Source organism: Rhinoraja longicauda, chromosome 31 (assembly GCF_053455715.1).
Source record: "Rhinoraja longicauda isolate Sanriku21f chromosome 31, sRhiLon1.1, whole genome shotgun sequence".
Lineage (NCBI taxonomy): Eukaryota > Metazoa > Chordata > Chondrichthyes > Rajiformes > Arhynchobatidae > Rhinoraja > Rhinoraja longicauda.
The window spans coordinates 1,030,653-1,055,936 of record NC_135983.1 but is presented as its reverse complement, the minus strand read 5'-3'; the positions used below and the strand labels follow the sequence as shown (position 1 = coordinate 1,055,936).

Below are 25,284 nucleotides of genomic sequence, written 5' to 3'. Positions count from 1 at the left end.
TCAGCCATGATTGAATGGTGGAGTAGAGTCGATGGGCCGAATGGCCTAATTCTGCTCCTATAATTGTGAACTAGCCTGTATGCAGCTAATGCAAACAGTTGAAAGATGAACAAATCTTCCCATCTTATCCCAGTTTGTACTTTTTTCCTTCCATTTTTAATGTAAGAAGCATGAAAACATGGGCACAAATGGGAATGTTGCCAATGATGCGGAAGGATGAGAGATGTAAGTGTCACAAAACGTCCCAACAGGACGTGTTGGATGTTATTTTTAGAAATACAGCGCGGAAACAGGGCCCACCGTGTCTACACCGACCAGTGATCCCCACACATGAAGACTATCCTGCACACACTAGGGACAATTTTACACTTTTATACCAAGCCAACTAACCTGTAAACCTGGACGTCCTTGGAGTGTGGGAGGAAACCGAAGATCTCTGAGAAAACCCCCTGCTGGTCACGGGGAGAGTGTACAAACTCCATACTGACAGCACCCGTAGTCAGGATCGAACCTGGATCACTGACGCTGTAAGGCAGCAACTCTGCCGCTGTGCCACTGTTTTACCGGCTGTTCTGTGAAGGTTGAGACAGATCGTTTGACCCATCCCATTAATCGCGTCTGGCATCTCTTGGACCATGTTGTTGGAATACATAATGTTCAGAGCAAGATGGTGTTTGTGGATGTGGGGTCGGGGTTTGCAACAAGGAAGGGAAGGTTACACTTGATTGATTTAACATAACTTTTTTGTGAAGTGGTGGCAATATTATGAGATGCGTCAACTAACAGTGCAGGGCTTGCACTGAATGCAGCACTGCCGGGGTTAGCTGGAGAGGTGAAGGGCAAACGGTGAGTGGGTGCAGGTGATAGTGGGCAGAGTGGGTGCAGGGTGATGGGCAAACAGTGGGTGATGGTGGGCAGAGTGGGTAAAGATGATGGCAGGCAAACGGAGATTGGGTGCAGGTGATGTGGGCAGGCTCTCCCCAGGGGTGGAACTACTCCAGAGAAGTGTCACATCTCCAGTGCCTCTGAACCCAAGAATGAGCGAGATAGATCTTGGGGTGGGACTGGACTGGAGATATTGCCAATTAAAGGGATAGTTCCCTTTTGTAGAATGTTGGTGGATTTAAGAGGCTTTTGGATAGGCACATGGAATGCTTGAAATGGAGGGATATGGGTTATGTACAGGCAGACAGGTGATGGACTGGGCATCATGTGATGGACAGGTGATGGACTGGGCATCATGTGATGGACAGGTGATGGACTGGGCATCATGTTTGGCACAGACATTGTGGACCAAAGGGCCTGTTCCTGTTCTGTCATTGTTGTATGTGTAGACTTGCTCTGACTTTAGTTTTGTGGTCCATGCATTACCATGCAGCTTGTGCCAATGAGTGCACTTGTTTTGAGTTGATCAGTAAAAGACTTGATGAACTGGCTGAACTAAGCGGGCACATGGATCTCGCTCTCTGGGCTGGCATGTACGACCATGAACTGCAGAGTAGTTATTGCAGGATGTTGGTGGCCTGGAGTTGGCCAAACTGGGCAAGGGTAGAGAATGACCATCTCAGAGGTGCTGGACCTTCTTGGTGGATCAGATGGGGTTGTTTCTAATTGGTCAATAATTCTATGGTCACCGTTGTTGAGATTGGACTTTATGCCAGATTTTGAGTTGTTGAGATTTTTAAGATGTTCTGCTCCAAGTGGAAGTGGCAGTTTTGAAGTTGGTTGAGGGAGCTTAGCATCATAGAGTGATCCAGTGTGGAAACACGCCCTTCATAGAGTCATAGAGTGATACAGCGTGGAAATAACTCGCCTACACCGGCCAACAATGTCCCAGCTACACTATACATCAGCTACTCTGTCCATATCCCTCCAACCTGTCCTATCCATGTACCTGTCTAACTGTTTGTTAAATGATGGGATAGTCCCAGCCTCAACTGCCTCCTTTAGCAGCTCGTTCCATACACCTGCCACTGAAGCTGAGCTGAATATTGAGGTGGGAGACAGTGTTGCTTTGAAAGCGTTAACCATCCTTTTGCTGGTTTGGAGGAGGGGACTTTATGGCAGCAACAGGAATCAGGACTGCATTGGTGCATGCACGTGGCACTGCCCGGCCTTCGGGATATGCATGTTTAGACGTCACACTGTGCGCAGAGCAGCGGTAGAGCTGCTGGTTACTACACTGTGGCACAGCAGTAGAGCTGCTGGTTACTACACTGGCACAGCGGTAGAGCTGCTGGTTACTACACTGGCACAGCGGTAGAGCTGCTGGTTACTACACTGTGGCACAGTGGTAGAGCTGCTGGTTACTACACTGGCACAGCGGTAGAGCTGCTGGTTACTACACTGGTGGCACAGCGGTAGAGCTGCTGGTCACTACACTGTGGCACAGCGGTAGAGCTGCTGGTTACTACACTGGTGGTGCAGCGGTAGAGCTGCTGGTTACTACACTGTGGCACAGCGGTAGAGCTGCTGGTTACTACACTGTGGCACAGCGGTAGAGCTGCTGGTTACTACACTGGTGGTGCAGCGGTAGAGCTGCTGGTTACTACACTGTGGCACAGCGGTAGAGCTGCTGGTTACTACACTGTGGCACAGCGGTAGAGTTGCTGGTTACTACACTGCGCAGCGGTAGAGTTGCTGGTTACTACACTGTGGCACAGCGGTAGAGCTGCTGGTTACTACACTGTGGTGCAGCGGTAGAGCTGCTGGTCACCATACTGTGCGCAGCGGTAGAGCTGCTGCCTTGCAAAGCCAGAGACCGAAGTTCGATCCTGACCTCAGGTGCTGTCCGTACAGAGTTTGTACGTTCTCCCCGTGACCAGCGTGGGTTTTGTCCGGGTGCTCCGGTTTCCTCCCACACTCCAAAGGCGTACAGCTTTGCAGGCTAATTGGCTTCAGTAAGTTGTAAATTGTCGCTAGTGTGTGTAGGATTGTGTTAGTGTGTGGGGATCGCTGATCGGTGCGGACTCGATGGGGGAAGGGCTTGTTTCCACGCTGCGTCTCTAAACTGAAAAGTATGCTCTCCATGGTACTCTCTCTTTCTCGTGGTGCAACCTGGGTTGTGTGACTGCCCCATTGGGCAGGGTGTCGAAACCACCAGCGACTGGGGGCTTTAAATGCAAGACTATTTATAAACTACGAGTGCACCTTATGTGCTAGTTGTTCCAGTTGTCAAAGAATTATTGGGAGCCACTGGTCAAGTAAACTGTTCAGTGTGGTGGATGTTTGGGGTATTGGACATGACCTGTCCTGATGCATTAACTGCAGTTGTGTGCTGCTGTGTTTGCTGCAGGCTGGCGGAGTTGCCTCAGGATTTTCCCACGTGGTGCCCAATGAGGTGACGGTGCAGCGATGCCTCCATGTAAAGGGCCGCAGGACGGTGCGAGCGATCGAGGTCCCCTTGGCCTGGGACAGCTTCAACTCTGGAGACTGCTTCATCGTTGACCTGGGAGATGTGAGTCTTGAACCCTCTCGGCAGGTGCCTGGTGTTGCTTCCTAACCAAGCCAGGAACTCTGTGTTTTAATTACCCATGGCAGCATCAGGAGTCACTTGTATTCTGCAGGTGGACTGTGAAGAGGAACTGATTCCAAGTACATGTAACCAGCTGACACAAAATGATGGAGTAACTCAGCGGGTCAGGCAGCATCTCTGGAGAGAAGGAATGGGTGACGTTTCGAGTCAAGACCCTTCTTCAGACTGATGTCAGGGGAGGCAATAACACAGCAATCCCTCATTTTGCCAAATCGTTCCAAATGTCTGAAACTAAACGTACACCATTTTAATGGGTTTTTAAGAGTCTGAACGTGTTCTGACCTGAAACATTGCCTGTCCATGTTCCCCAGGGTTGCTGCCTGACCCGCCAAGATGCTGCCAGCATTTTATGTCTGTCTCTGGTATAAGCCAGCATCTGATGTTCCTCTTTATTACAATGTTACTGGGGCTTGTGTGGCTGCAGGTTCAGCACTGCTGTCTCCTCTGGCTGAGAACTCTGGAACCGGCAGTCTGCCTTGAAACAAGGACTCTGCTGCTCAAATAATACCAGGAATTTCTTTGCCTAGATTTTCTACCTAAAAGTGGACAAGCATTCATGGAATAACTTCAAGATGGATAGTAGCTCTTTGGATATTTAGCGTGTTTCAGAGATACAAAGTAATGCATAAAGCTGTGGCGAGTTTTCTAATTGAATGGCAAAGCAGAGAGATTGTGGCCTACTCCTTGTGTATGGAGTGGTACAGCACGGAAACACACCCAACTCATCCCTGACAACGGCCAAGAGGACCCATCTAAGCTAGTCCTGTTATGTCCACGTTCGGCCCTCATTCCTCTGAGCCTTTCCATGTTGCTGTCCAAATGTCTTTTAAATCTTGTTGTATCTGCCTCAACTACGTCCTCTGGCAACAAGACACCAAGTGCTGCAGTATCTCAGTGGGTCAGGCAGCATGTCTGGAGAACATGGAAAGGTGATGTTGTGGGTCGGGACCCTTCAGACTAGTGAGGTGGGGTAGGGGGAAGACAGCTGGAAAAGAGGACAGGCAGGAAAAAGCATGGTGAGTGGTGTGCAGATACACGTGGGGGAGGTGCAGATACACGGGGGGCAGATACACGTGGGGGTGCAGATACACCTGGGGGGAGGGGGCAGATACAGGTGGGGGGGGGACAGATACACGTGGGAGGAGGGCAGATACACGGGGAGGAGGCAGATACACGTGGGGGGGCAGATACACGGGGGGACAGATACACGTGGGGGGGCAGATACACATGGGGGGGACAGACACACGTGGGGGGGGCAGACACGTGGGGGGGGCAGATACACGTGGGGGGGGGGGGGGGCAGATGATTGAGCAAAGGCCAGAAATAATAACACAGAAGGAGGGAGACAAAGAGTCATGAATTGTGAAACTAGATGAAAGAACGGAGCGATGAAGTGGGTGGGAGTTCAGGTGGGCACGAGAGGGGGAGGGGGGGGGGGTTTGGTAGTTGTTTAAATTGGAGAATTTAATGTTCGTACCGTTAGGTAGTAAGCTACCCAAGGGGAATATGAGATGCTGTTCCTCCTGGTTGTTATGTCCTCACTCTGGCAATGAAGATAGAAAGGTCATTGCCCAGGATAGGCCCTGGGTCTGGCCCAGGATAGAAAGGTCACTGGGAATGGGAAGAGGAGTTGGAATTGTCAGGAGCCTGGAGATCCAGTAGGCCTTGACAGACCAAGCACAGTGGTCGGCAAAATGTTCGCTGAGTCTGGGCCTGGTCTTGCTGATGTGCAGGAGGTCATCTCAGGAAAACGTGATGCAGTAGATGAGATTAGAGGAGGTGCACATGAACCTCTGAGTCATCTGGAAAGACTGCTGGGGTCCCTGGATGGAGGTGAGTGAGAAGGTACTGACAGAGCTTTCTCTGACAGCTTGTTCCATATACCCACCATCCTCTGGTGAGTGAAACATTTGCCCCCTGGTTTTTATTAAATCTTACTCCTCTCACCATCCACCCTTGCCCTCTGGTTCTTCATTCTATTATCCTGGATAAATGACATTCATCCACTGTGTATTTCCATTATCTCTAAGTCCTATCTATTCTCCTCATGATCTTGTACAGCTCTATAAGATCACCCCTCAATCTCCTGCGCTCCAAGGAATAAAGTCCTAGCCTGCCCAACCTCTCCCTACAGCTCAGGCCCTCAAGTCTAGGTAGCATCTTCATAAAATTTACAGGTCTACATTTGAAATGCATAAACTAGTGTTCACTGCAATTACTTGCTGTTGATAACAAATTGCACCAGATAGTCAAAACAATTATGTCGGAAATAGTTGTCAAAATAAGTGTTGCCGTGGTGATAACTGTCCCCTGTGGACAGTGTTAATTGGAAAAGTATTTTCTGTATTTTTGGAAGCAGATCCTAATCCCTTGGTTCTGAATGGTTTGTAAATCTAACTTGTAAAAGCATGATTATTGAAAGGTTTAGTAATAGACAATAGGTGCAGGAGGAGGCCATTCGGCCCTTCGAGCCAGCACCGCCATTCAATGTGATCATGGCTGATCATTCTCAATCAGTACCCCGTTCCTGCCTTCTCCCCATACCCCCTGACTCCGCTATCCTTAAGAGCTCTATCTAGCTCTCTTTTGAATGCATTCAGAGAATTGGCCTCCACTGCCTTCTGAGGCAGAGAATTCCACAGATTCACAACTCTCTGACTGAAAAAGTTTTTCTTCATCTCTGTTCTAAATGGCCTACCCCTTATTCTTAAACTGTGGCCCCTTGTTCTGGACTCCCCCAACATTGGGAACATGTTTCCTGCCTCTAACGTATCCAACCCCTTAATAATCTTATACGTTTCGATAAGATCCCCTCTCATCCTTCTAAATTCCAGTGTATACAAGCCTAGTCGCTCCAGTCTTTCAACATACAACAGTCCCGCCATTCCGGGAATTAACCTAGTAAACCTACGCTGCACACTCTCAATAGCAAGAATATCCTTCCTCAAATTTGGAGACCAAAACTGCACACAGTACTCCAGGTGCGGTCTCACTAGGGCCCTGTACAACTGCAGAAGGACCTCTTTGCTCCTATACTCAACTCCCCTTGTTATGAAGGCCAACATTCCATTGGCTTTCTTCACTGCCTGCTGTACCTGCATGCTTCCTTTCAGTGACTGATGCACTAGGGCACCCAGATCTCGTTGTACGTCCCATTTTCCTAACTTGACACCATTCAGATAATAATCTGCCTTCCTATTCTTCCCACCAAAGTGGATAACCTCACACTTATCCACATTAAACTGCATCTGCCATGCATCCGCCCACTCACACAACCTGTCCAAGTCACCCTGCAACCTCATAGCATCTTCCTCACAGTTCACACTACCACCAATGTTGGTGCTGGTAGTTTTTGTTTACTCATCCCACCTTCAGAGAGGCCATGGAGTGAATACACTGCAGCTGCCTAGAGTCATAGAGTGATACTGTGTGGAAACAGGCCCTTCGGCCCAACTCGCCCGCACTGGCCAACATGTCCCAGCTACCCTAGTCCCACTTGCCTGTGCTTGGTCCATATACCTCCAAACCTGTCCGATCCATGTACCCGTCCAACTGTTTCTTAAACGATGGGATAGTTCGAGTCTCAACTGCCTCATCTGGCAGCTTGTTCCATACACCCACCACCCTTTGTGTGAAAAAGTTACCCCTCGGATTCCTATTAAATCTTTTCCACTTCACCTTGAATCTATGTCCTCTGGTCCTCGATTCCCCTGTTCTGGGCATGGGACTCTGTGCATCTACCCGATCTATTCCTCTCATGATTTTGTACAACTCTATAAGATCACCCCTCATCCTCCTGCGCTCCATAGAATAGTGATCTTGCCTACACAACCTCTCCCTATAACTCACACCCTCTAGTCCTGGCAACATCCTCATAAATCTTCCTTGTCTCTGGGTGGTTTTGTTTTAATTTAGTTTGGAGATACAGCGCGGAAACAGGCCCTTTGGCTCAACGACTCCACTCCGACCAGTGATCCCCACACATTAACACTATCCGACACACACTAGGGACAATGTTTTTACACTTGTACCAAGCAAATTAACCTACAAACCTGTATGTCTTTGGGAGTGTGGGAGCAAACCGAAGATCTCGGTGAAAACCCACGCGGTCACGGGGAGAACATACAAACTCCGTACAGACAGCACCCATAGTCAGGATGGAACCCGGATCTGTGGCGCTGCAAGTGCTGTAAGGCAGCAACTCTACCGCTGTGCCACCGTGCCGCCCCTAATGATGCTGTTCTGTTCATTTACACTATGCCTTGGTCCTGGTTAGTGGAGGCTGGCACAAAGCCCTGTGTTCAGGGGCATTTTATGCCCACATTGAAACTGGCAAATTTGCTTATACATGGACTTCCCCCACATCTGAAATTACTTGTACAAGGAAATTGTGCCATTTGTTGAGAGACTGAGTTTGATAGTGCTGGTTATTTAGCACTCTCCTGATTATATATTCCACCTTCAGCCTAACTCTCCCACGTAAAGATGCTCCATCTACACTAGTCCCACCACCGTTCAGGAAACGGGGTTTCCCCTCTTCCATTATAGATGAGGCTCTCACTAGGGCCTCTTCTACACCCCGCAGCTCCACTCTTGCTCCCCCTCCCCCCATTCGCAACAAGGACAGAATCCCCCTCGTTCTCACCTTCCACCCCATCAGCCAGCGTATCCAACAAATCATCCGCCAACATTTCCGTCACCTCCAACGGGACCCCACTACTGGCCATATCTTCCCATCCCCTCCCCTTTCTGCTTTCCGCAGAGACCGTTCCCTCCATAACTCCCTGGTCCACTCGTCCCTTCCTACCCAAACCACCCCCTCCCCGGGCACTTTCCCCTGCAACCGCAGGAGATGCAACACCTGTCCCTTTACCTCCCCCCTCTTTAGATAGTTCCTCTGTCCCTCTCTTCCCCTCCCCTTCCCAGTTCTCTCTCTATCTTCCTGTCTCCACCTATATCCTTCCTTTGTCCCGCCCCCCTGACATCAGTCTGAAGAAGGATCTCGACCCGAAACGTCACCCATTCCTTCTCTCCCGAGATGCTGCCTGACCTGCTGAGTTACTCCAGCATTTTGTGAATGAATATCTCCAAACCTTTCCCATCTGTGTATCCATCCATATTACTTTTAAATGCTGTTATAGCACCTGCCTCAACTATCTCCTCTGGCAACACTTTCTGTATGCCCACCACCATCTGAGTGAAAAACCTTGCCCCTTTGCTTCATATTGAATCTTTCCTCTCTCATCTTAAACCTCTGGTTCTTGCTTCCCTGACTCTGGCTAAAAGCAAAGTGAGATGCATCTGTGATGGGCAAGAACACAACGAGAGCTTCATTGAGGTTAAAGTCACTGCTTGGAACAGGTGCCGAGGAAATCATTTGTACTAGAGTACAAAACTCATCCGTGTTAATTTAAGTAAAACTGCTCCCAGGCCCATCAGTGGAGATGAAGTGGGATATCATTGCTGTCCACAGTAGTGTAGGTAAAAGGCACCAAGCTCGGTGTGATTGCAGGAAACATGATGTCTGATACAGGTAAGCTTTCATATTTATTGTTCTCATGGACAGCCTCTGTCCTTGACCAAAGGCACGGGTCTCGATACTGGGTTAATGTTGTCTTATCCTTTGCAATCCTGACATTTCTTGGGCAACACAGATGCTTTGATGAGCTGTGAAGTGTGTGATTGGCCTTCATGGAGGTGCTGACAATGTTGCTTTCTGCTGCTTGTCACAGGAGATCATGCAGTGGTGCGGCTCTAAGTGCAACAGGTTTGAGCGGCTGAAGGCCACCTACATTGCCAAGGGTATCCGTGACAACGAGCGGAGTGGTCGTGCCCGTGTCAGGGTGATGGAGGAAGGCAGTGAAAGGGAACAGCTGTTGGAGGTAAGCATCCATCTCAGAAACGGCCACGAGCTCTCACATTAGATTAGTTTCGACGCAAACAGACTCTTTGGCCCACCGCGTCCACGCCGACCGGCGATCGGCCCGTGCACTAGCACTACCCTATACACACTAAGGACAATTTACAATCTTTACCAAAGCCAATTAACTTGCAAACCTGCACATCTTTGGAGTGTGGAAAGAAAACGGAGCTCCCGGAAAAAACCCGCGCGGTCACGGGGAGAACGCACAAACTCCGTACAGACAGCACCCGTGGTCAGGATTGAAGCTGGGTCGCTGGCGCTGTGAGGCAGCAACTCTACCGCTGTGCCACTTCCTGTGTAATGTGATGGTAAAAGGAATGGCCTTGTGGGGTGCAGTTTGCTGCATTACCAGTAGATGTCACCACGGAGTGGCCTGACATAAAGTCTGGGGGAACAGGCCACTTGACCTGAGTCCCGTCAGCTACCAGCCACCCAATTTGCACGAACATTGCATTGGTCCCATTTATTAATTGGGCCCAAACCTCTCCTGCATTGGTGCAGCAACCCCACTGCCCCTCCCCTCCCTCCCCCCCTCCCTCCCTCCCTCCCCCTCCCTCTCCCTTCCCCCCCCCTCTCTCCTCCCCCCCTATCCCTCTCATCCCATTCTCCTGCCTTCTCCCCATAACCCCTGACACCCGTACTAATCAAGAATCTGTTAACCTCCACCTTAAAAATATCCATTGACTTGACCTCCACAGCCGTCTGTGGCAATGAGTTCCACAGATTCACCGCCCTCTGACTAAAGAAATTGCTCCTCATCTCCTTTCTAAAAGTCCTATGATGGGAAATGTGCGTGCTCTAGACAAGAGTGAGGCCACTACAGGGTCTAGGAGGTTTGTACACTGTATGATTAGGTCCATGTTGGAGGCATGGATCCTTGATGTAGGGAGATAACTATTGGTCTAAAATCCTCGGTTATCCTGGTTGAAAGTGTGTTGGGTTTGTGACTGCTGAACCATTTTGTTTTGAAGGTTCTTGGACCAAAGCCGGATCTGCCCGAAGGATCGGACGATGATATTAAAGCTGATGCATCCAATCGGAAACTGGCAAAATTGTACAAGGTATGAAGCATAATTCAAAATGTACCAAGATTATTGCGAATGGATTAAGCAAGTGGATTTCCTGACAACAGCAACAACTGATCCATGTGATCTCCAACCATTCATGGTGCTTTTATTGTCACATATGTGAAGTTCAAATGCACAGAAAAAGTATTTTCTTACACACTGTCGAGTAGAGTATTGCCCTGTGGATTATTGCCCTGTGGAGTATTGCCCTGTGGAGTATTGCCCTGTGGAGTATTGCCCTGTGGAGTATTGCCCTGTGGAGTATTGCCCTGTGGAGTATTGCCCTGTGGAGTATTGCCCTGTGGAGTATTGCCCTGTGGAGTATTGCCCTGACCTTGATTAGCAAATTGTACAGAAATAGTCCCCGGAGCCCGTGTGCAAGAGGCGGAGGTCCACACTCTAGTTGTTATGAGAGGTGCCTGTTCGAGGCCAATCCCAGGCTGCTGCGGCCTCCCGCCACCACCTTCCCTTTGACATGTGGATTGTCCAGCAAACAGACCTCCCTCTCCTCTCCGTCCACCTTTGTGCCCGATGGCAGCTCACTCCAGGCCAGCAGCCAGTCCCCCCTCCTCTCCTACCGACCTCTCCTCATCTGTTGTCGTTGCCGGCTCCTTCCCCCGGGTCTCTGGTCTTCGGGGGACGAGGGGACGTCAGCTCGGCGGGCTGCCCGCCAAGGTCTGAGCAGGGCCGGGCTCGGTGGCTGCACCCTGTGGTCCAGGGCGCTCTGAGAGTTGCTCGGGCTGACTTCATGGTCGGCGGTGGGAGCCGGCCCCTGGGCTGTCGTCAGACTCGCATGGGGCTAGGAAATGGCACAGGTGCAGGGGTGCGGAAGGTGAGGATGAACCTACCAGCCCCCTCTCTTCTCCCTCCCTCCTCCAGAGGTGGTGGACCCAGGTCATCGGAGACTCCGTCCCCAGGATCCCCGATCAGCCGGGATTATTGTGGCGAGCCCGGTCGGTCAGTGTCCGTCTGACTGACCCCTGGTGGGGGAGTTAGTGTAGTGGTGCTCTGACCCAGCACCAGGCTGCAGGATGTTACCCTCGCTGAGCCAGCAGGAGGTCTACCCAGCAACGTGACGTGTAGATCCTTGTGACCTGAGTGTGTAAGGAATGCGTCAGAACTGAGCCGCCCACCCAGTGATCCAGCGACGGCCAGTTTGTATCTTGGCCACAACTCTCCAATCTACTGTGTTGTGTTTTCCCACCTCAAAATCCATCCATCTCAACCTCTTGATATATTCAACGTTGGTCTCCATGGTTCCCTGGAGGAAGGCATTGCCTTTTATCCCAATTCTTAAAGAGATTTTTTTTCCGGGATGTCTGGTTTCCTCCCACATTCCAAAGACACACAGGTTTGAAGGCTAATTGGCTTCAGTAAAATTGTAAATTGTCCCTAGTGTGTAGGATAGTGATAGTGTGAGTGGATCGTTGGTCTGTATGGACCCATTGGCTGGAGGGCCTGTTTTCGTGCAAAATCTCTAAACTAAACTAAAAATTCCCTCCCAACTCCTCCTCAAACTTGTGATTGGGATGGCCACTGTTTATTAACTGAGTCCTTATGAATTTTGTTCAGTAGCCGGGTGTCTTGGAGATCATTTTGCTATGGACTTTGGTGCACTGATTAGTATCTGCTTCCTTCAACCCAGGTTGAGGTCCTGTCACCAGTTTGTAGGCAAAAACCCTCTGGATAGCAGTAGTTCCATCCCAACACAAACTCTTGCCATGCTACTGGGCGGGCATCCACTGTGGTGGGCTGCTTTAGCCAAGTATCCATGCAGTTCTGACTGGTCTACTGATCTGTGGACCACACTGGAGATCTGGGGCCTCTTGAGTGGCTGAGCGTGGGCATTAAACGTCAGCCTGGGCTCCATGACAAGTTAGTCGATAGCTTAGATCTTGATGACTTTCATAAACTGGATTTTATACAGACAACCCATGTCGGTCAGTACCCGTGATGGACTGGGCAATGTCCACCAATTTCCAATCTTCGTCGGTGCTGACGAACCAGTCAATACACGCTCCACTCTTGCACCTGTGGATGTTCTGGCGAGTATTCACCAAATGCCAACGGCAAGTGAAATACGTGGCAGCTACTGACCAATATTCCTTGTCTTTTTGTTCAGGTTTCAAATGCTTCTGGAGGACTGAGTATTTCCCTGGTGTCTGCAGAAAACCCCTTCAAGCAGGACATGTTGCAATCCGAGGACTGCTTCATCGTGGACAACGGATCCAACGGGATGATCTTTGTGTGGAAAGGTTAGAATCGTTTCAGCAACTGGTAGTGCTACAAAATGTGACTCTGGGTGCAAAGGCTTTTGCAAATGTGCAGCCTGATTTTGGTCGAGGCACATCAAACTGTTTTTTGCCTGCAATTGGTTCTGGTTCCCAATGCAGAAATGATAGATATTGCCGGTTCCTTGCTTAAGAAGCTGGATATTATCTAATCACTGCCCCATTCAGTGTTTGGCCCACGTGAGGTGCAAGTTTTAAGCTGCTGGGCAGTGTTAGAATTCCGGAGTATGGGAACGGTTTGGGAGATTCTGGTTGTGTGAAGAAGCTTGTACCTACATATACTGTTTGATTATTCAGACACTGCAATGGTTTAGCACGTGGCTCGCATGTGGATGTTTCACATTGCCCTGAAACTTGCCAGGCTCTCTGGAAAACTTAGTACTGTATATCTTAAATTGAGTGGGTTATTAATAGGAATTAATGTCTAATGTTGCTGAGATCCAGTAGATAAACTTTGTTTTGTGCACCATCCATCAAACATGGCACTGGAATGGGCCCTTTGGCCCACAATATTGATGCTGAACATGATACCAAGTTAAACTGATCTCGCATGATCCATATCCCTCTATTTGCTGTACATCCATGTGCCTATCGCAATGGTTCAATGGTCTTTTATTGTCACATGTACCAAGCTACAGTGATATTTCATTTACAATACGGTCATACCAGAAAAAGCAACAAGATACAGGTACAGCAGGCAGTGAAGAAAGCTAATGGCATGTTGGCCTTCATAACGAGAGGATTTGAGTATAGGAGTAAAGAGGTCCTGCAGTTGTATAGGGCTCTGGTGAGACCGCACATGGAGTACTGTGTGTAGTTTTGTCTCCTAATTTGAGGAAGGACATCCTTGCTATTGAGGCAGTGCTGCGTAGGTTCACGAGATTAATCCCTGGGATGGCGGGACTGACATATGAGGAAAGATTGGATAGACTGGGCTTGTATTCACTGGAGTTTAGAAGGATGAGAGGGGGTCTTACAGAAACGTATAAAATTATAAAAGGATTGGACAAGCTAGGTGCAGGAAAAATGTTCCCAATATTGGGGGAATCCAGAACCAGGGGCCACAGTCTTAGAATAAAGGGGAGACCATTTAAAATTGAGATGAGAAAAAACGTTTTCACCCAGTGAGTTGTGAATTTGTGGAATTCTCTGCCACAGAGGGCAGTAGAAACTGGATGAATTTAAAAGAGAGTTAGATAGAGCTCTAGGGGCTAGCGGAATCAAGGGATATGGGGAGAAGGCAGGCACGGGTTACTGATTGTGGATGATCAGCTATCTTCTTCTTGCGTTTGAGGCAGCAGAAATTATGTAACGCCCTCCAGGCGCTGTAGCCAGTGCAATGTGCTGTTGTCGAGGGCCGTGAGGTCTACCCCTCCACCAGGGGGACGGAGGACAGTGCAGTCGGACATGCCGCACTGCGCTGTTTGCTGGTCTGCTCCACACACGCAGGCTGCTGATGGACGCAACCCCCAACGATGCATGTTGGCGTTGAACCGGCCGACCCCTGTGCGGAGCCGGTTCAGGGCGACCCACTCTTTGCGGGGCATGTCCGAGCCGGGTGGGGCTGTGGTGTTCGGTGCGATGGTGAATTGAGGAGGTGGCGATGTCTGTTCCCAGCTGGTTCTCCATGCTCCTAGTATGTTGAAACCGGAGCCACAGACGGTCGCTGCATGACGGGAGAAAGGGTGACGAGATGACAGGCGTTGAGGTCCCAGTTGCTGTGAATCCTGGGCGAGGTGGTGCAAAGGATGTTTGGCGTCCGATGGGGCCTTGCGGTCGGGGCGGGTTGGAGCTCCCAAAGTCGATACCTAACAAAGAGACCGCAGCTCCACGATGTTAGGCCGCAGTGCGGATGGAGATACGGTACAGAAAAAGTCTCATCTCCGTCGAGGGAAGAGACAAAAAAAGTTTCCTAAAAGCCTGTAACTGCACTATCATATCTGCCTTCACCACCACCCCAACAATGCACTCCACGTCACCACCATGTCCATGTCTCTGTTATCTGGGCCTGCACATCTCCATTAAACTTCTGTTCAAGAAGTTCTATGCTCACTGTGTACAGTTAAAGCAAATTTGACTGGTCCAAGGATATCATGTGAAGGGAGACAGCACTTCTAACAGCTGGATTGATAAGCTGAAATAGTGGGAGGAAGGTTCTCTGGGCAAGGGCCGGTACAGTGTTAGAACATAGAACAGTGCAGCACAGGAACAGACCTTTAGGCCCACTATGTCTATGCCAAACATGATGCCAAGTTAACCTTCTCTGACTGTACGTCATCCATTCCCTGCACATCCACGTGTCTATCTGAAAGTCTCTTAAATGCCATTCTCATATCTCCCTCTAACGCCACCCCTGGCAGTGCGATCCACGCACTCACAACCATCTGTGTGTCTTTTTTTTAAGAAAGAACGTCCCACACATTGCCTTTAAACTTTCCCCCTCTCACCTCAAAGCTTTGCCCTCTAGTATTTTATATTCACATTCTATGGAAATTGGTCCTGCCTGTCCATCCCTCTCATAATTCTATCGGATCTCTCCAGAGTTCCACTTGCTCGGATTAAACTCCATCTGCCATTTCTCCATCCATTTCAATATCTCGTTGTATACCTCAACAGCCTACATCACTGCCAGCGACCCCAGCGATTTTGGTGTCATTTGTGTGTGTGTGTGTGTGTGTGTGTCTCTGCGTGTGTCTCTGCGCGTGCACGTGTGTCAAAATATACAAACAAATATATTGGCGGAAGCAGAGGTCCTGGCACAGATCCCTCTGGAACTTCATAGGTCACAGACCTCCAGCCAGAATATTGTCCTTTAACCACAACCCTCTGTCTTCCATGAACAAGACACTTCTGATTCCACACAATCAAGTCACTGTTAATCCCACGCATATTAATCTTCTGGATCAGCCTAGCATAGGGGGACTTTATCAAATGCCTTATGTACATCTATGCCTTATGTACAGCTTGCACTGCCCCACCCTCATCCATCACCCTCGTCACCTCCTCAAACAAAAGCTCAATCCAACATGACCTGCTGTGTACAAAGCCACGCTGATTGGTCCTAATAAGCCCATTCTCTTTCAAACGGCCGTGAATGCTTATTCTTGACTCTTGTTTGTAGAGTGCCTTCGAGATGGATTCTTGGAACAGCTTGTACTGGAGCCTACCAGGGAGAAGGCAATTCTGGATTTAGTGTTGTGTAATGATCCTGATCTGATAAGGGGACTAGAGGTAAAAGAGCCATTAGGAGGCAGTGATCACAACATGATAAGTTTTACTCTGCAAATGGAAAGGCAGAAGGGAAAATCAGAAGTGTCAGTATTACAGTTTAGCAAAGGGGATTACAGAGGCATGAGGCAGGAGCTGGCCAAAATTGACTGGAAGGAGGCCCTAGCAGGGAAGACGGTAGAACAGCAATGGCAGGTATTCCTGGGAATAATGCAGAGGTTGCAGGATCAATTTATTCCAAAGAGGTGGAAAGACTCTAAGGGGAGTAAGAGACACCTGTGGCTGACAAGGGAAGTCAGGGACAGCATAAAAATTAAGGAGAGGAAGTATAACATAGCAAAGAAGAGTGGGAAGACAGAGGATTGGGACTCTTTTAAAGAGCAACAAAAGTTAACTAAAAAGGCAATACGGGGAGGAAAGATGAGGTACGAGGGTAAACTAGCCAATAATATAAAGGAGGATAGCAAAAGTTTTTTTAGGTACGTGAAGAGGAAAAAAATAGTCAAGGCAAATGTGGGTCCCTTGAAGACAGAAGCAGGGGATTTTATTATGGGGAACAAAGAAATGGCAGACGAGTTAAACCGTTACTTTGGATCTGTCTTCACTGAGGAAGATACACACAATCTCCCAAATGTTCTAGGGGCCGGAGAACCTAGGGTGATGGAGGAACTGAACGAAATCCACATTAGGCAGGAAATGGTTTTGGGTAGACTGATGGGACTGAAGGCTGATAAATCCCCAGGGCCTGATGGTCTGCATCCCAGAGTACTTAAGGAGGTGGCTCTAGAAATAGTGGAAGCATTGGAGATCATTTTTCAATGTTCTATAGATTCAGGATCAGTTCCTGTGGATTGGAGGATAGCAAATGTTATCCCACTTTTTAAGAAAGGAGGGAGAGAGAAAACGGGTAATTATAGACCCGTTAGTCTGACATCAGTGGTGGGGAAGATGCTGGAGTCAATTATAAAAGACGAAATTGCTGAGCATTTGGATAGCAGTAACGGGATCATTCCGAGTCAGCATGGATTTACGAAGGGGAAATCATGCTTGACAAATCTACTGGAATTTTTTGAGGATGTAACTAGGAAAATTGACAAGGGAGAGTCAGTGGATGTGGTGTACCTCGACTTTCAGAAAGCCTTCGACAAGGTCCCACATAGGAGATTAGTGGGCAAAATTAGGGCACATGGTATTGGGGGTAGGGTACTGACATGGATAGAAAATTGGTTGACAGACAGAAAGCAAAGAGTGGGGATAAATGGGTCCCTTTCGGAATGGCAGGCAGTGACCAGTGGGGTACCGCAAGGTTCGGTGCTGGGACCCCAGCTATTTACGATATACATTAATGACTTGGACGAAGGGATTAAAAGTACCATTAGCAAATTTGCAGATGATACTAAGTTGGGGGGTAGTGTGAATTGTGAGGAAGATGCAATAAGGCTGCAGGGTGACTTGGACAGGTTGTGTGAGTGGGCGGATACATGGCAGATGCAGTTTAATGTAGATAAGTGTGAGGTTATTCACTTTGGAAGTAAGAATAGAAAGGCAGATTATTATCTGAATGGTGTCAAGTTAGGAGGAGGGGGAGTTCAACGAGATCTGGGTGTCCTAGTGTTGTAGTACGTGCCCTATGAACAGAATAGTCAGACAACCGAATTCGTATAACCTCTTTATTCTACTCACCCAGGTGGGAGAGTCTAGAAACCGGAGCGTTTAGAAACACTCAGGAAGCTAGTGTAGTCTCTCTCCCCGAATGCTAACAATTACACATATTTATACCCAAAATACATTTCCTGTTGCTACCATATATGGCAAGTTTTACAATGTCCTATAAATCTTTATGTCCCCTTTAGGACCCCCCATGTCCTCCGTGTCCTGTGTGACCTACATGTCCTCGGTATTCCCAGGACCAAAGAACAGTCGATATGACCAAATGTTCCCCTTAACCATCAAAGGATGGTCAACCATCAAAGCCTTAAAGCCAGTTGCCCATATCAAAGGATGCACTTAGCCATAAACCGTGCCTCTGTGCTGTCAACAGGATGTCCTGGCAACATAATCGAGCTGGAGCTTTTACACCTTTTTTACACCCCTGAAATAAAACCCATATGGCAAAATGTCAAATGTTTAACCCCTTACATTCCCCTCTTTGATTATACTATAATCACCGTTTGTGTTGTTTCTTTTTCTTTTTAAATTGACCGATTAACAAGTAGTTGGCGTATACATGGACCGAAACAATAACAAATTAACAGAATCACTACAATTAACAGAAAGATACTGCCATAATGGAAAATCGGCCCCCACAAATATCCTAAACCAAACCAATCCCATCTGGAAGCATTATTTTGATTTTGGGCTAAATCTGCCCCTATTTTCCTAGTCAAGCCAAGTCAATTTTATTTGTATAGCACATTTAAGAACAACCCACATTGACCAAAGCGCTGTACATCAGTTCAGGTACTAAGAACATACATACAATGGCACACAAACATAACAGCATATACATAAACAGTTCACAGCGCCCCCTCAGAGGGCTCAAACACTAAATGCTCTTTCTATAACCTCCTTCACATGCCCTGCGATATTGGTGATATTAGAGGATACATCTGGTACAAATGTACAACATTCTTGCCCGATCATTCTAAACGTTGCTCTCTTTTGTGAACTATGAAAGGTAAGCAGGCCGACCCAGAGGAACGCAAAGCTGCTCTGAAAGGTGCAGAGGACTTCATTTCCAAAATGGGGTATCCTAAACACACCCAGGTAAGATCAACTGGGAGGGTTGTTTTCATTAAATTAGTGCATGAACTTGAGTTGTTGAGGATATGAACCCACAGGTAGAGCTGCTGCCTCACAGCGCAGCACCCTGCTGTCTGTGTGGATGTTGCACGTTCTGCCAGGTGCTCTGGTTTCCTCCCATGTCCCAAAGACACGTTGTATGTTAATTAGCTTCTGCAAATCGTCTCTGGTGTGCAGGAAGTGGATGAGGAAGTGAGATAGCATAGAACTAGTGTCAATGGGTGATCGATGGTTGATGGGCCGAAAGCCCTTTCATAAGTGATTGGAGAAAATTAGGCCATTCTACTCCGCCATTCAATCATGGCTGAGCTATCTTTCCCATTCTCCTGCCTTCTCTCCATAATCCCTGACACCTGTACTAATCAAGAATCTATCTATCTCTGCCTTAAAAATATCTACTGACAGCCTCCACTGCCTTCTGTGGATGAATTCCACAGATTCCCAACCCTCTGACTAGAGAAATTCCTCCTCCTCTCTTTCCTAATGAAACATCATTTTTATTCTGAAGCTGTGACCTCTGGTCCTAGACTCTCCCACTAGTGGCATCATCCTCTCCACATCCACCTTTCACTATTCTGTACATTTCAATGAGGTCCCCCTCATTCTTCTGAACTCCAGCGAGTACAGGCCCAGTGCTGCCAAACGCTCATCATTGGTTAACCCACTCATTCCTGGGATCATTCTCATAAACCTCCTCTGGACCCTCTCCAGAGCCAGCACATCCTTCCTCAGTTATCTCACAATACTCTAAATGCGGTCTGACCAGCACCTTGTAGAGCCTCAGAATTACATCCCTATTTTTGTATTCTAATTCTCTCTGTTCCATTTTCCATGCTGTATCTCCAGACTAAATGTGTCCAGTTACCCATTACTAAATGTCATGCAATTTATTCACTTGATTCTCTCCCACTTGTAATTTGTGTTTTTTGGTAGCTGGTATTTTCTGTTGGTTTTGCTGATGAAGCCTAGTGTTGAGTGGGTGGGATGTGCATGACTTGGAGTTGTATGTGGGTTACAGCTCTCCACTGTGTTATCCTAGGTGCAGATGCTGCCAGAGTTGGGCGAGACCCCACTCTTCAAGCAGTTCTTCAAGAACTGGGTGGACCTGTACCAGACCCAGGGAATGGGGGCCTGCTACATCTCCGGGCAGATCGCCAAGATTGACAAAGTGCCCTTTGATGTTGCAACTCTGCACGAGTCTCCAGCCATGGCTGCCCAGTTTGGAATGGTGGACGATGGGTCTGGGGAGAAAACGGTAAGGACCACGTCCCAATCAGATACGGACTAGCCCGAGTCACAAGGCCGTCAGTAGGAAGCACTGGAGAAACCAACCTGTCTGTTTATGTCCACGTCATCTACATGTGTCACAAACAGCAGAGGTCCCAGCACAGATCCCTATGGAACTGGTCACAGACCTCCAGCCTGAATATCTACATTCCATGTCAACCCGAAGATAGACACAAATAGCTGGAGTAACTCAGCAGGTCAGGCAGCATCTCTGGAGGAAAGGAATGGGCGATGTTTCGAGTCTCGAACCAAAACATTACAGGAATACAGAGCTTTATTGTCATTCGATACCGAGATACCGAACGGAATTACATTTTCCAGCAGTCACAGAACACAAAAAAAAAAGAACACAAGACACACGACCCCAACACAAACATCCATCACAGTGACTCCAAACACCCCCTCACTGTGATGGAAGGCAACAAAACTTCCCCTCTCTACCCCCATGCCCACGGACAGACAGCTCGAACCCTACCGAGGCGACCGACCCGCACAGCCCCCGCAAGGGGATGGAAGTCCCCGCGGCCAAGCCGCAATGAGCGCTGAAACGTCCCGCGGCCGTACCGGGCGATGGAAGGCCCCGCGGCCGAGCCGCACTGGGCGATGGAAGGCCCCGCGGCCGAGCCGCACCGGGTGATGGAAGGCCCACGGCCGAGCCACGCCGGGCGATGGAAGGCCCCACGGCCGAGCCTCGCCCCGAGGAAGAGACCTAAAAAAAGAAGGGTTTCCCCCACCCCCCCACACACCCGACACATACACAGTACACATACTGTGGGTGTACACATGTGGGTATACACACATACCTATTTCTTTCTCCAAAGATGCTGCCTGTCCCGCTGAGTTACTCCAGCATTTATGACTATCTTTGGTGTCAAGCAGCATCTGCTGTTCCTTCCTACAAGTTCCACCACAACCCTCTGTCTTTGATCAGTAAGCCAGTTCCAAATCCAGACAACCAAATCACTGTTCACCCTATGCATCTCAATCTTCTGAATGTTGCATTACATGGTCCAGTAAAACTGCAGCAAGTTGGATTTCACTGTTCTGCTCTTGCTACACATAACAAAGTCACACCGACCCTTGACAGTTTGCCTTTTCCCCACTCATTCCTCTATTAAACCTCCCTGCTGCTCTTGATCTCGAGTCGTGACTTCCTCTTGCACCATGTAAGGCATCTGCCAACAATGGGCGCCCATTGTTTGGGTTTGGACGTGTCTTTGTCCATCCTCAATGGCCATGCACAAGCAGGGGGTCAATGCCTGTGGCTGCAGGGCAGAGGTGCTGCAAGCAGTCTGCCGAGCACACGGCAGCTGTGTGACGAGAAGCCCATTCACGTCTTGGGTTGGGACCTCTCCTCAGCACTGGGGTTGTACAGACTGTGCCCAGCTTTAACCAGACAAACCAGGGCAGGGTAGAGCCCTGGAGAGTGTTGCAGAACAGAGAGATCTGGCAGTACTGGTGCACGGTTCCCTACACATGGACAGGTGGGTGTACAATGTGGTGAAGAAGGCATTTATGTTTACTGCCTTGGGCAGAGCATTGAGTATAAATGTTGGGGCATTATGACAAAGCTATACGGCACATTGGTGAGATCACCAGCTTGGAGTACTGTGTGCATTTCTGGTCGCCCAGCTCAGGAAGGACGTCATTAAGTTGGAAAGGGCGCAGGTGTGATTTACCAGGATGTTACTTGGGCTTGCAGGTGTGTTATAGGGAGAGGTTGGATAGGCTAGGATTTTTTCCCTTGGGGTGTGGGAGGCTGAGAGGTGACCTTATTGAGGTGGACAAGACCATGGATAAAATGAACATTCTGTCTTTTTTTCCCCAGGTTAGAGGATTCTAAAATTGCAGCACATAGGCTTGAGGTGAGAGATATATTTAAGAGGGATCTCGGAGGCACTATCTTTGCTCGGGGTTTGTCTGTATGTGGAATGAGCTGCCAGAGGAAGCTAGAGATTAGATACAATGATGACCTTTGGAAGACATTTGGACAGTTGCGTGGATAGGAAGGGATTGAGGAACTATTGACCAAATGCAGGCAAATGGGACTAGCTCAACTTGATCAGCATGGACAAAGAGCCTGTTTCAGTACTGTAGACTGAGTGCAAAATGTTATTTTGCTTGAATGTTTATGGTGCATGTCCACGTGGTGACCCTGGTTGAACCAGAGTAAGGAAGGCTTGGAGCCTACACTGACAGGTGAGTGCTGGAGGGCAGGGTGAGAAGGACTGTGTCTTGCACTGTAATGTGAGTGGTTGATGGTTGGAGTGGAGACCTGGCATTGGCCTTGCAGCACGGGTGGATTCAGTTTGTGCTGTTACTGATCCCCTCAGATCTGGCGAATCGAAGGCAGTGACAAGGTGCCGGTGGACCCTAGCACCCATGGCCAGTTCTATGGAGGGGACTGCTACATTATCCTGTACGCCTACACATCCGTTGGGAGAAGCGGCAACATCATCTACTTCTGGTGAGCTTGCTCTGATATTTATGTGAAGCTTTGGGAGGTTCCTGATGACTGGAGGTTCCTGGTCTCCTCCAGTGAGGTGTCCAAGTCTACTTGGTCAGATGTTTATAGCCAACCAGTTAACTGTCGCTGCCTCTTCTACTGAGATGAATTGGAATGAACGTCTCAGTGTTGTGCTCCATTTTGTTAAACAGCCTATAGAAACATAGAATAATAGAAAATAGGTGCAGGAGGAGGCCATTTGGCCCTTCGAGCCAGCACCGCCATTCATTGTGATCATGGCTGATCATCCACAATCAGTAACCCGTGCCTGCCTTCTCCCCATATCCCTTGATTCCACTAGCCCCTAGAGCTCTATCTAACTCTCTCTTAAATCCATCCAGTGAATTGGCCTCCACTGCCTTCTGTGGCAGAGAATTCCACAAATTCACAACTCTGGGTGAAAATGTTTTTTCTCACCTCAGTTTTAAATGGCCCTTTATTCTAAGACTGGCCCCTGGTTCTGGACTCGCCCAACATTGGGAACATTTTTCCTGCCTCTAGCTTGTCCAGTCCTTTTATAATTTTATATGTTTCTATAAGATCCCCTCTCATCCTTCTAAAGTCCAGTGAATACAAGCCCAGTCTTTCTAATCTTTCCTCATATGACAGTCCCGCCATGCCGGGGATTAACCTCTTGAACCTACGCTGCTACGCCTCAATAAATGTTTTGGATTGCTGGCCAGATCCATAAATTGAATTCCTAAAGGAAGGGGTGGCTGACCTCTACCCATGATGTGTGCCCAGTGCCAATACTGAGCAAGTCCAATTCTCGCTGTGGGAATGGGGAGAGTGTGGTGTTTATCAGACTTGACCAGCATGGTCAAGATTGATTGAAGAGCCTGTTTTCAGTGCTGTAGACTGTGACTTCAAAATGTATTTTACATGGGAGCTGAGACTCTGGGGGAAACTGATCTGACAACTGACTGTGAAGATGCAGCTTGCAAACAGGCCCTTCAGCCCACCAAGTCCACACCGGCCCGCAATCCCCGTGCACTAGCAAAATTCTACACACTAGGGACAATTTACAATTCATACCCAAACCAATTAACCTACAAACCTGTATGTGTTTGGAATGTGGGAGGAAACCGATCGCCCGGAACAGAACCCACACGGAGAACGTACAAACTCTGTACAGACGGCACCTGTAGTCAGGATCAAACCCAGGTCTCTGGAGCTGTAAGGCAGCAACTTGTGAAGTCTGAAACCCTCTGCCATTGATGACAATAATTCTACAATCCAAAGACTTGTTTTATTTTTCCTCGTGATCTATTTTCCTGCACACGCTGAGCATTTCATTGCCTCCATTCCACTGGTGTTTTGTCATCTCTGATCGGCATCTGTGGACGCGGTGGTTCCGCTCTGTTTTCCTCGGGCATGAACAAGCCCGGGCCGTGTATTACAGAGGCGCGAGGAGAGCCCGTGTTTAATCAGCCCGTTGCTTTGTTTCCAGGCTGGGAAGTGACTCCTCCCAGGATGAGATTGGTGCGTCGGCCATCTTGACGGCCCAGCTGGATGAGGAGCTGGGTGGTGGCCCAGTGCAGGTACGTGTCGATCCCTCCACGGTCACACAGCCCTCTGCTCAGTAAACCCTTATTTGTCATCTCTGCCAACAAATAATGTTGGGGGTACAATTGCTGGAGTAACTCTGCGGCTCAGGCAGCATCTCTGGAGAACATGGATAGATAACGTTCTGGGTCGGGACCCTATCCATGTTCTCCAGAGATGCTGCCTTGACCTATTGATTTGCTCCAGCACTTTGTCTCTTTTTGTAAACCAGCATCTGCAGTTCCTTGTAGAATAATATTGAACCTGATCAGTTTACTTAAAATGGGGATAGACACAAAAAGCTGGAGTAACTCAGTGGTTCAGGCAGCATCATTGGAGAAAAGGAGTAGCTGACTTTCAGCTCGATGGCGTTCTTCAGTCTGAAAAAGAGTCTTGAAACAAAATATCACCTATTCCTTTTTCTCCAGAGATGCTGCCTGACCTGCCAAGTTACTCCAGCTTTTTGTGTCTATCTTCAGATTAAACCAGCATCTCCAGTTCCTTCCTATACTTAAAATGGAGGCCTTTCAAAATGGGACCGTTAAATTAAAAGTAATGTTGTGCTGTGACAAAGTGTCAGCAGTCCCAGGAGACATCTTGAACAAAACAATAGCCTGAGTTTTTGCCCTTGTTTGTGTGAAGAGCCAGTGCTGTGTGGCATTCTGTGGGTGTGTTGTGGATCATCACTTGCACTTGGTTCTCTGCCAGACACTATTATCTGGTTATTTTTGTGCATTGCAGGCAGGTAGCAACCACTTTAATTCTAGGGTTTTCTAAATGAAACTCACTTGGCTGATTAATAAAGACAGGCCCTGCTGCAACCACCCAGTTGAATATTTTTAATGTGTAAGTTGATTCTCTTTGCAATTGTCTTTGAATTAATAAAATTAGTTCATGCAGGCAGTTAAACTGATTGCTATACTTAGAAGTGTTATTGGCTGAAGGAACTTGTATTCCTAGCAAGAGTTCTTAAGTTTATAAGTGATGGGACTAGAATTAGGCCATTCAGCCCATCAAGTCTACTCCACCGTTCAATCATGGCTGATCTATCTCTCCCTCCTAACCTAATTCTCCTGCCTTCTCCCCATAACCTCTGACAC

General features: G+C 48.4%; 1 protein-coding gene across 1 annotated transcript in view; it reads left to right on the top strand.

The window, feature by feature from the left end:
- LOC144608520 (gelsolin-like) overlaps positions 1-25,284 on the top strand; it is a 106,176-nt gene that overhangs the window by 37,130 nt on the left and 43,762 nt on the right. The window contains exons 4-11 of the mRNA XM_078426400.1: positions 3,296-3,457; positions 9,268-9,417; positions 10,430-10,519; positions 12,648-12,780; positions 18,722-18,810; positions 19,886-20,101; positions 22,467-22,600; positions 24,090-24,180. Of these exons, the coding sequence (XP_078282526.1) occupies positions 3,296-3,457; positions 9,268-9,417; positions 10,430-10,519; positions 12,648-12,780; positions 18,722-18,810; positions 19,886-20,101; positions 22,467-22,600; positions 24,090-24,180 (1,065 nt within the window). The remainder of the gene's footprint in view (positions 1-3,295; positions 3,458-9,267; positions 9,418-10,429; positions 10,520-12,647; positions 12,781-18,721; positions 18,811-19,885; positions 20,102-22,466; positions 22,601-24,089; positions 24,181-25,284) is intronic.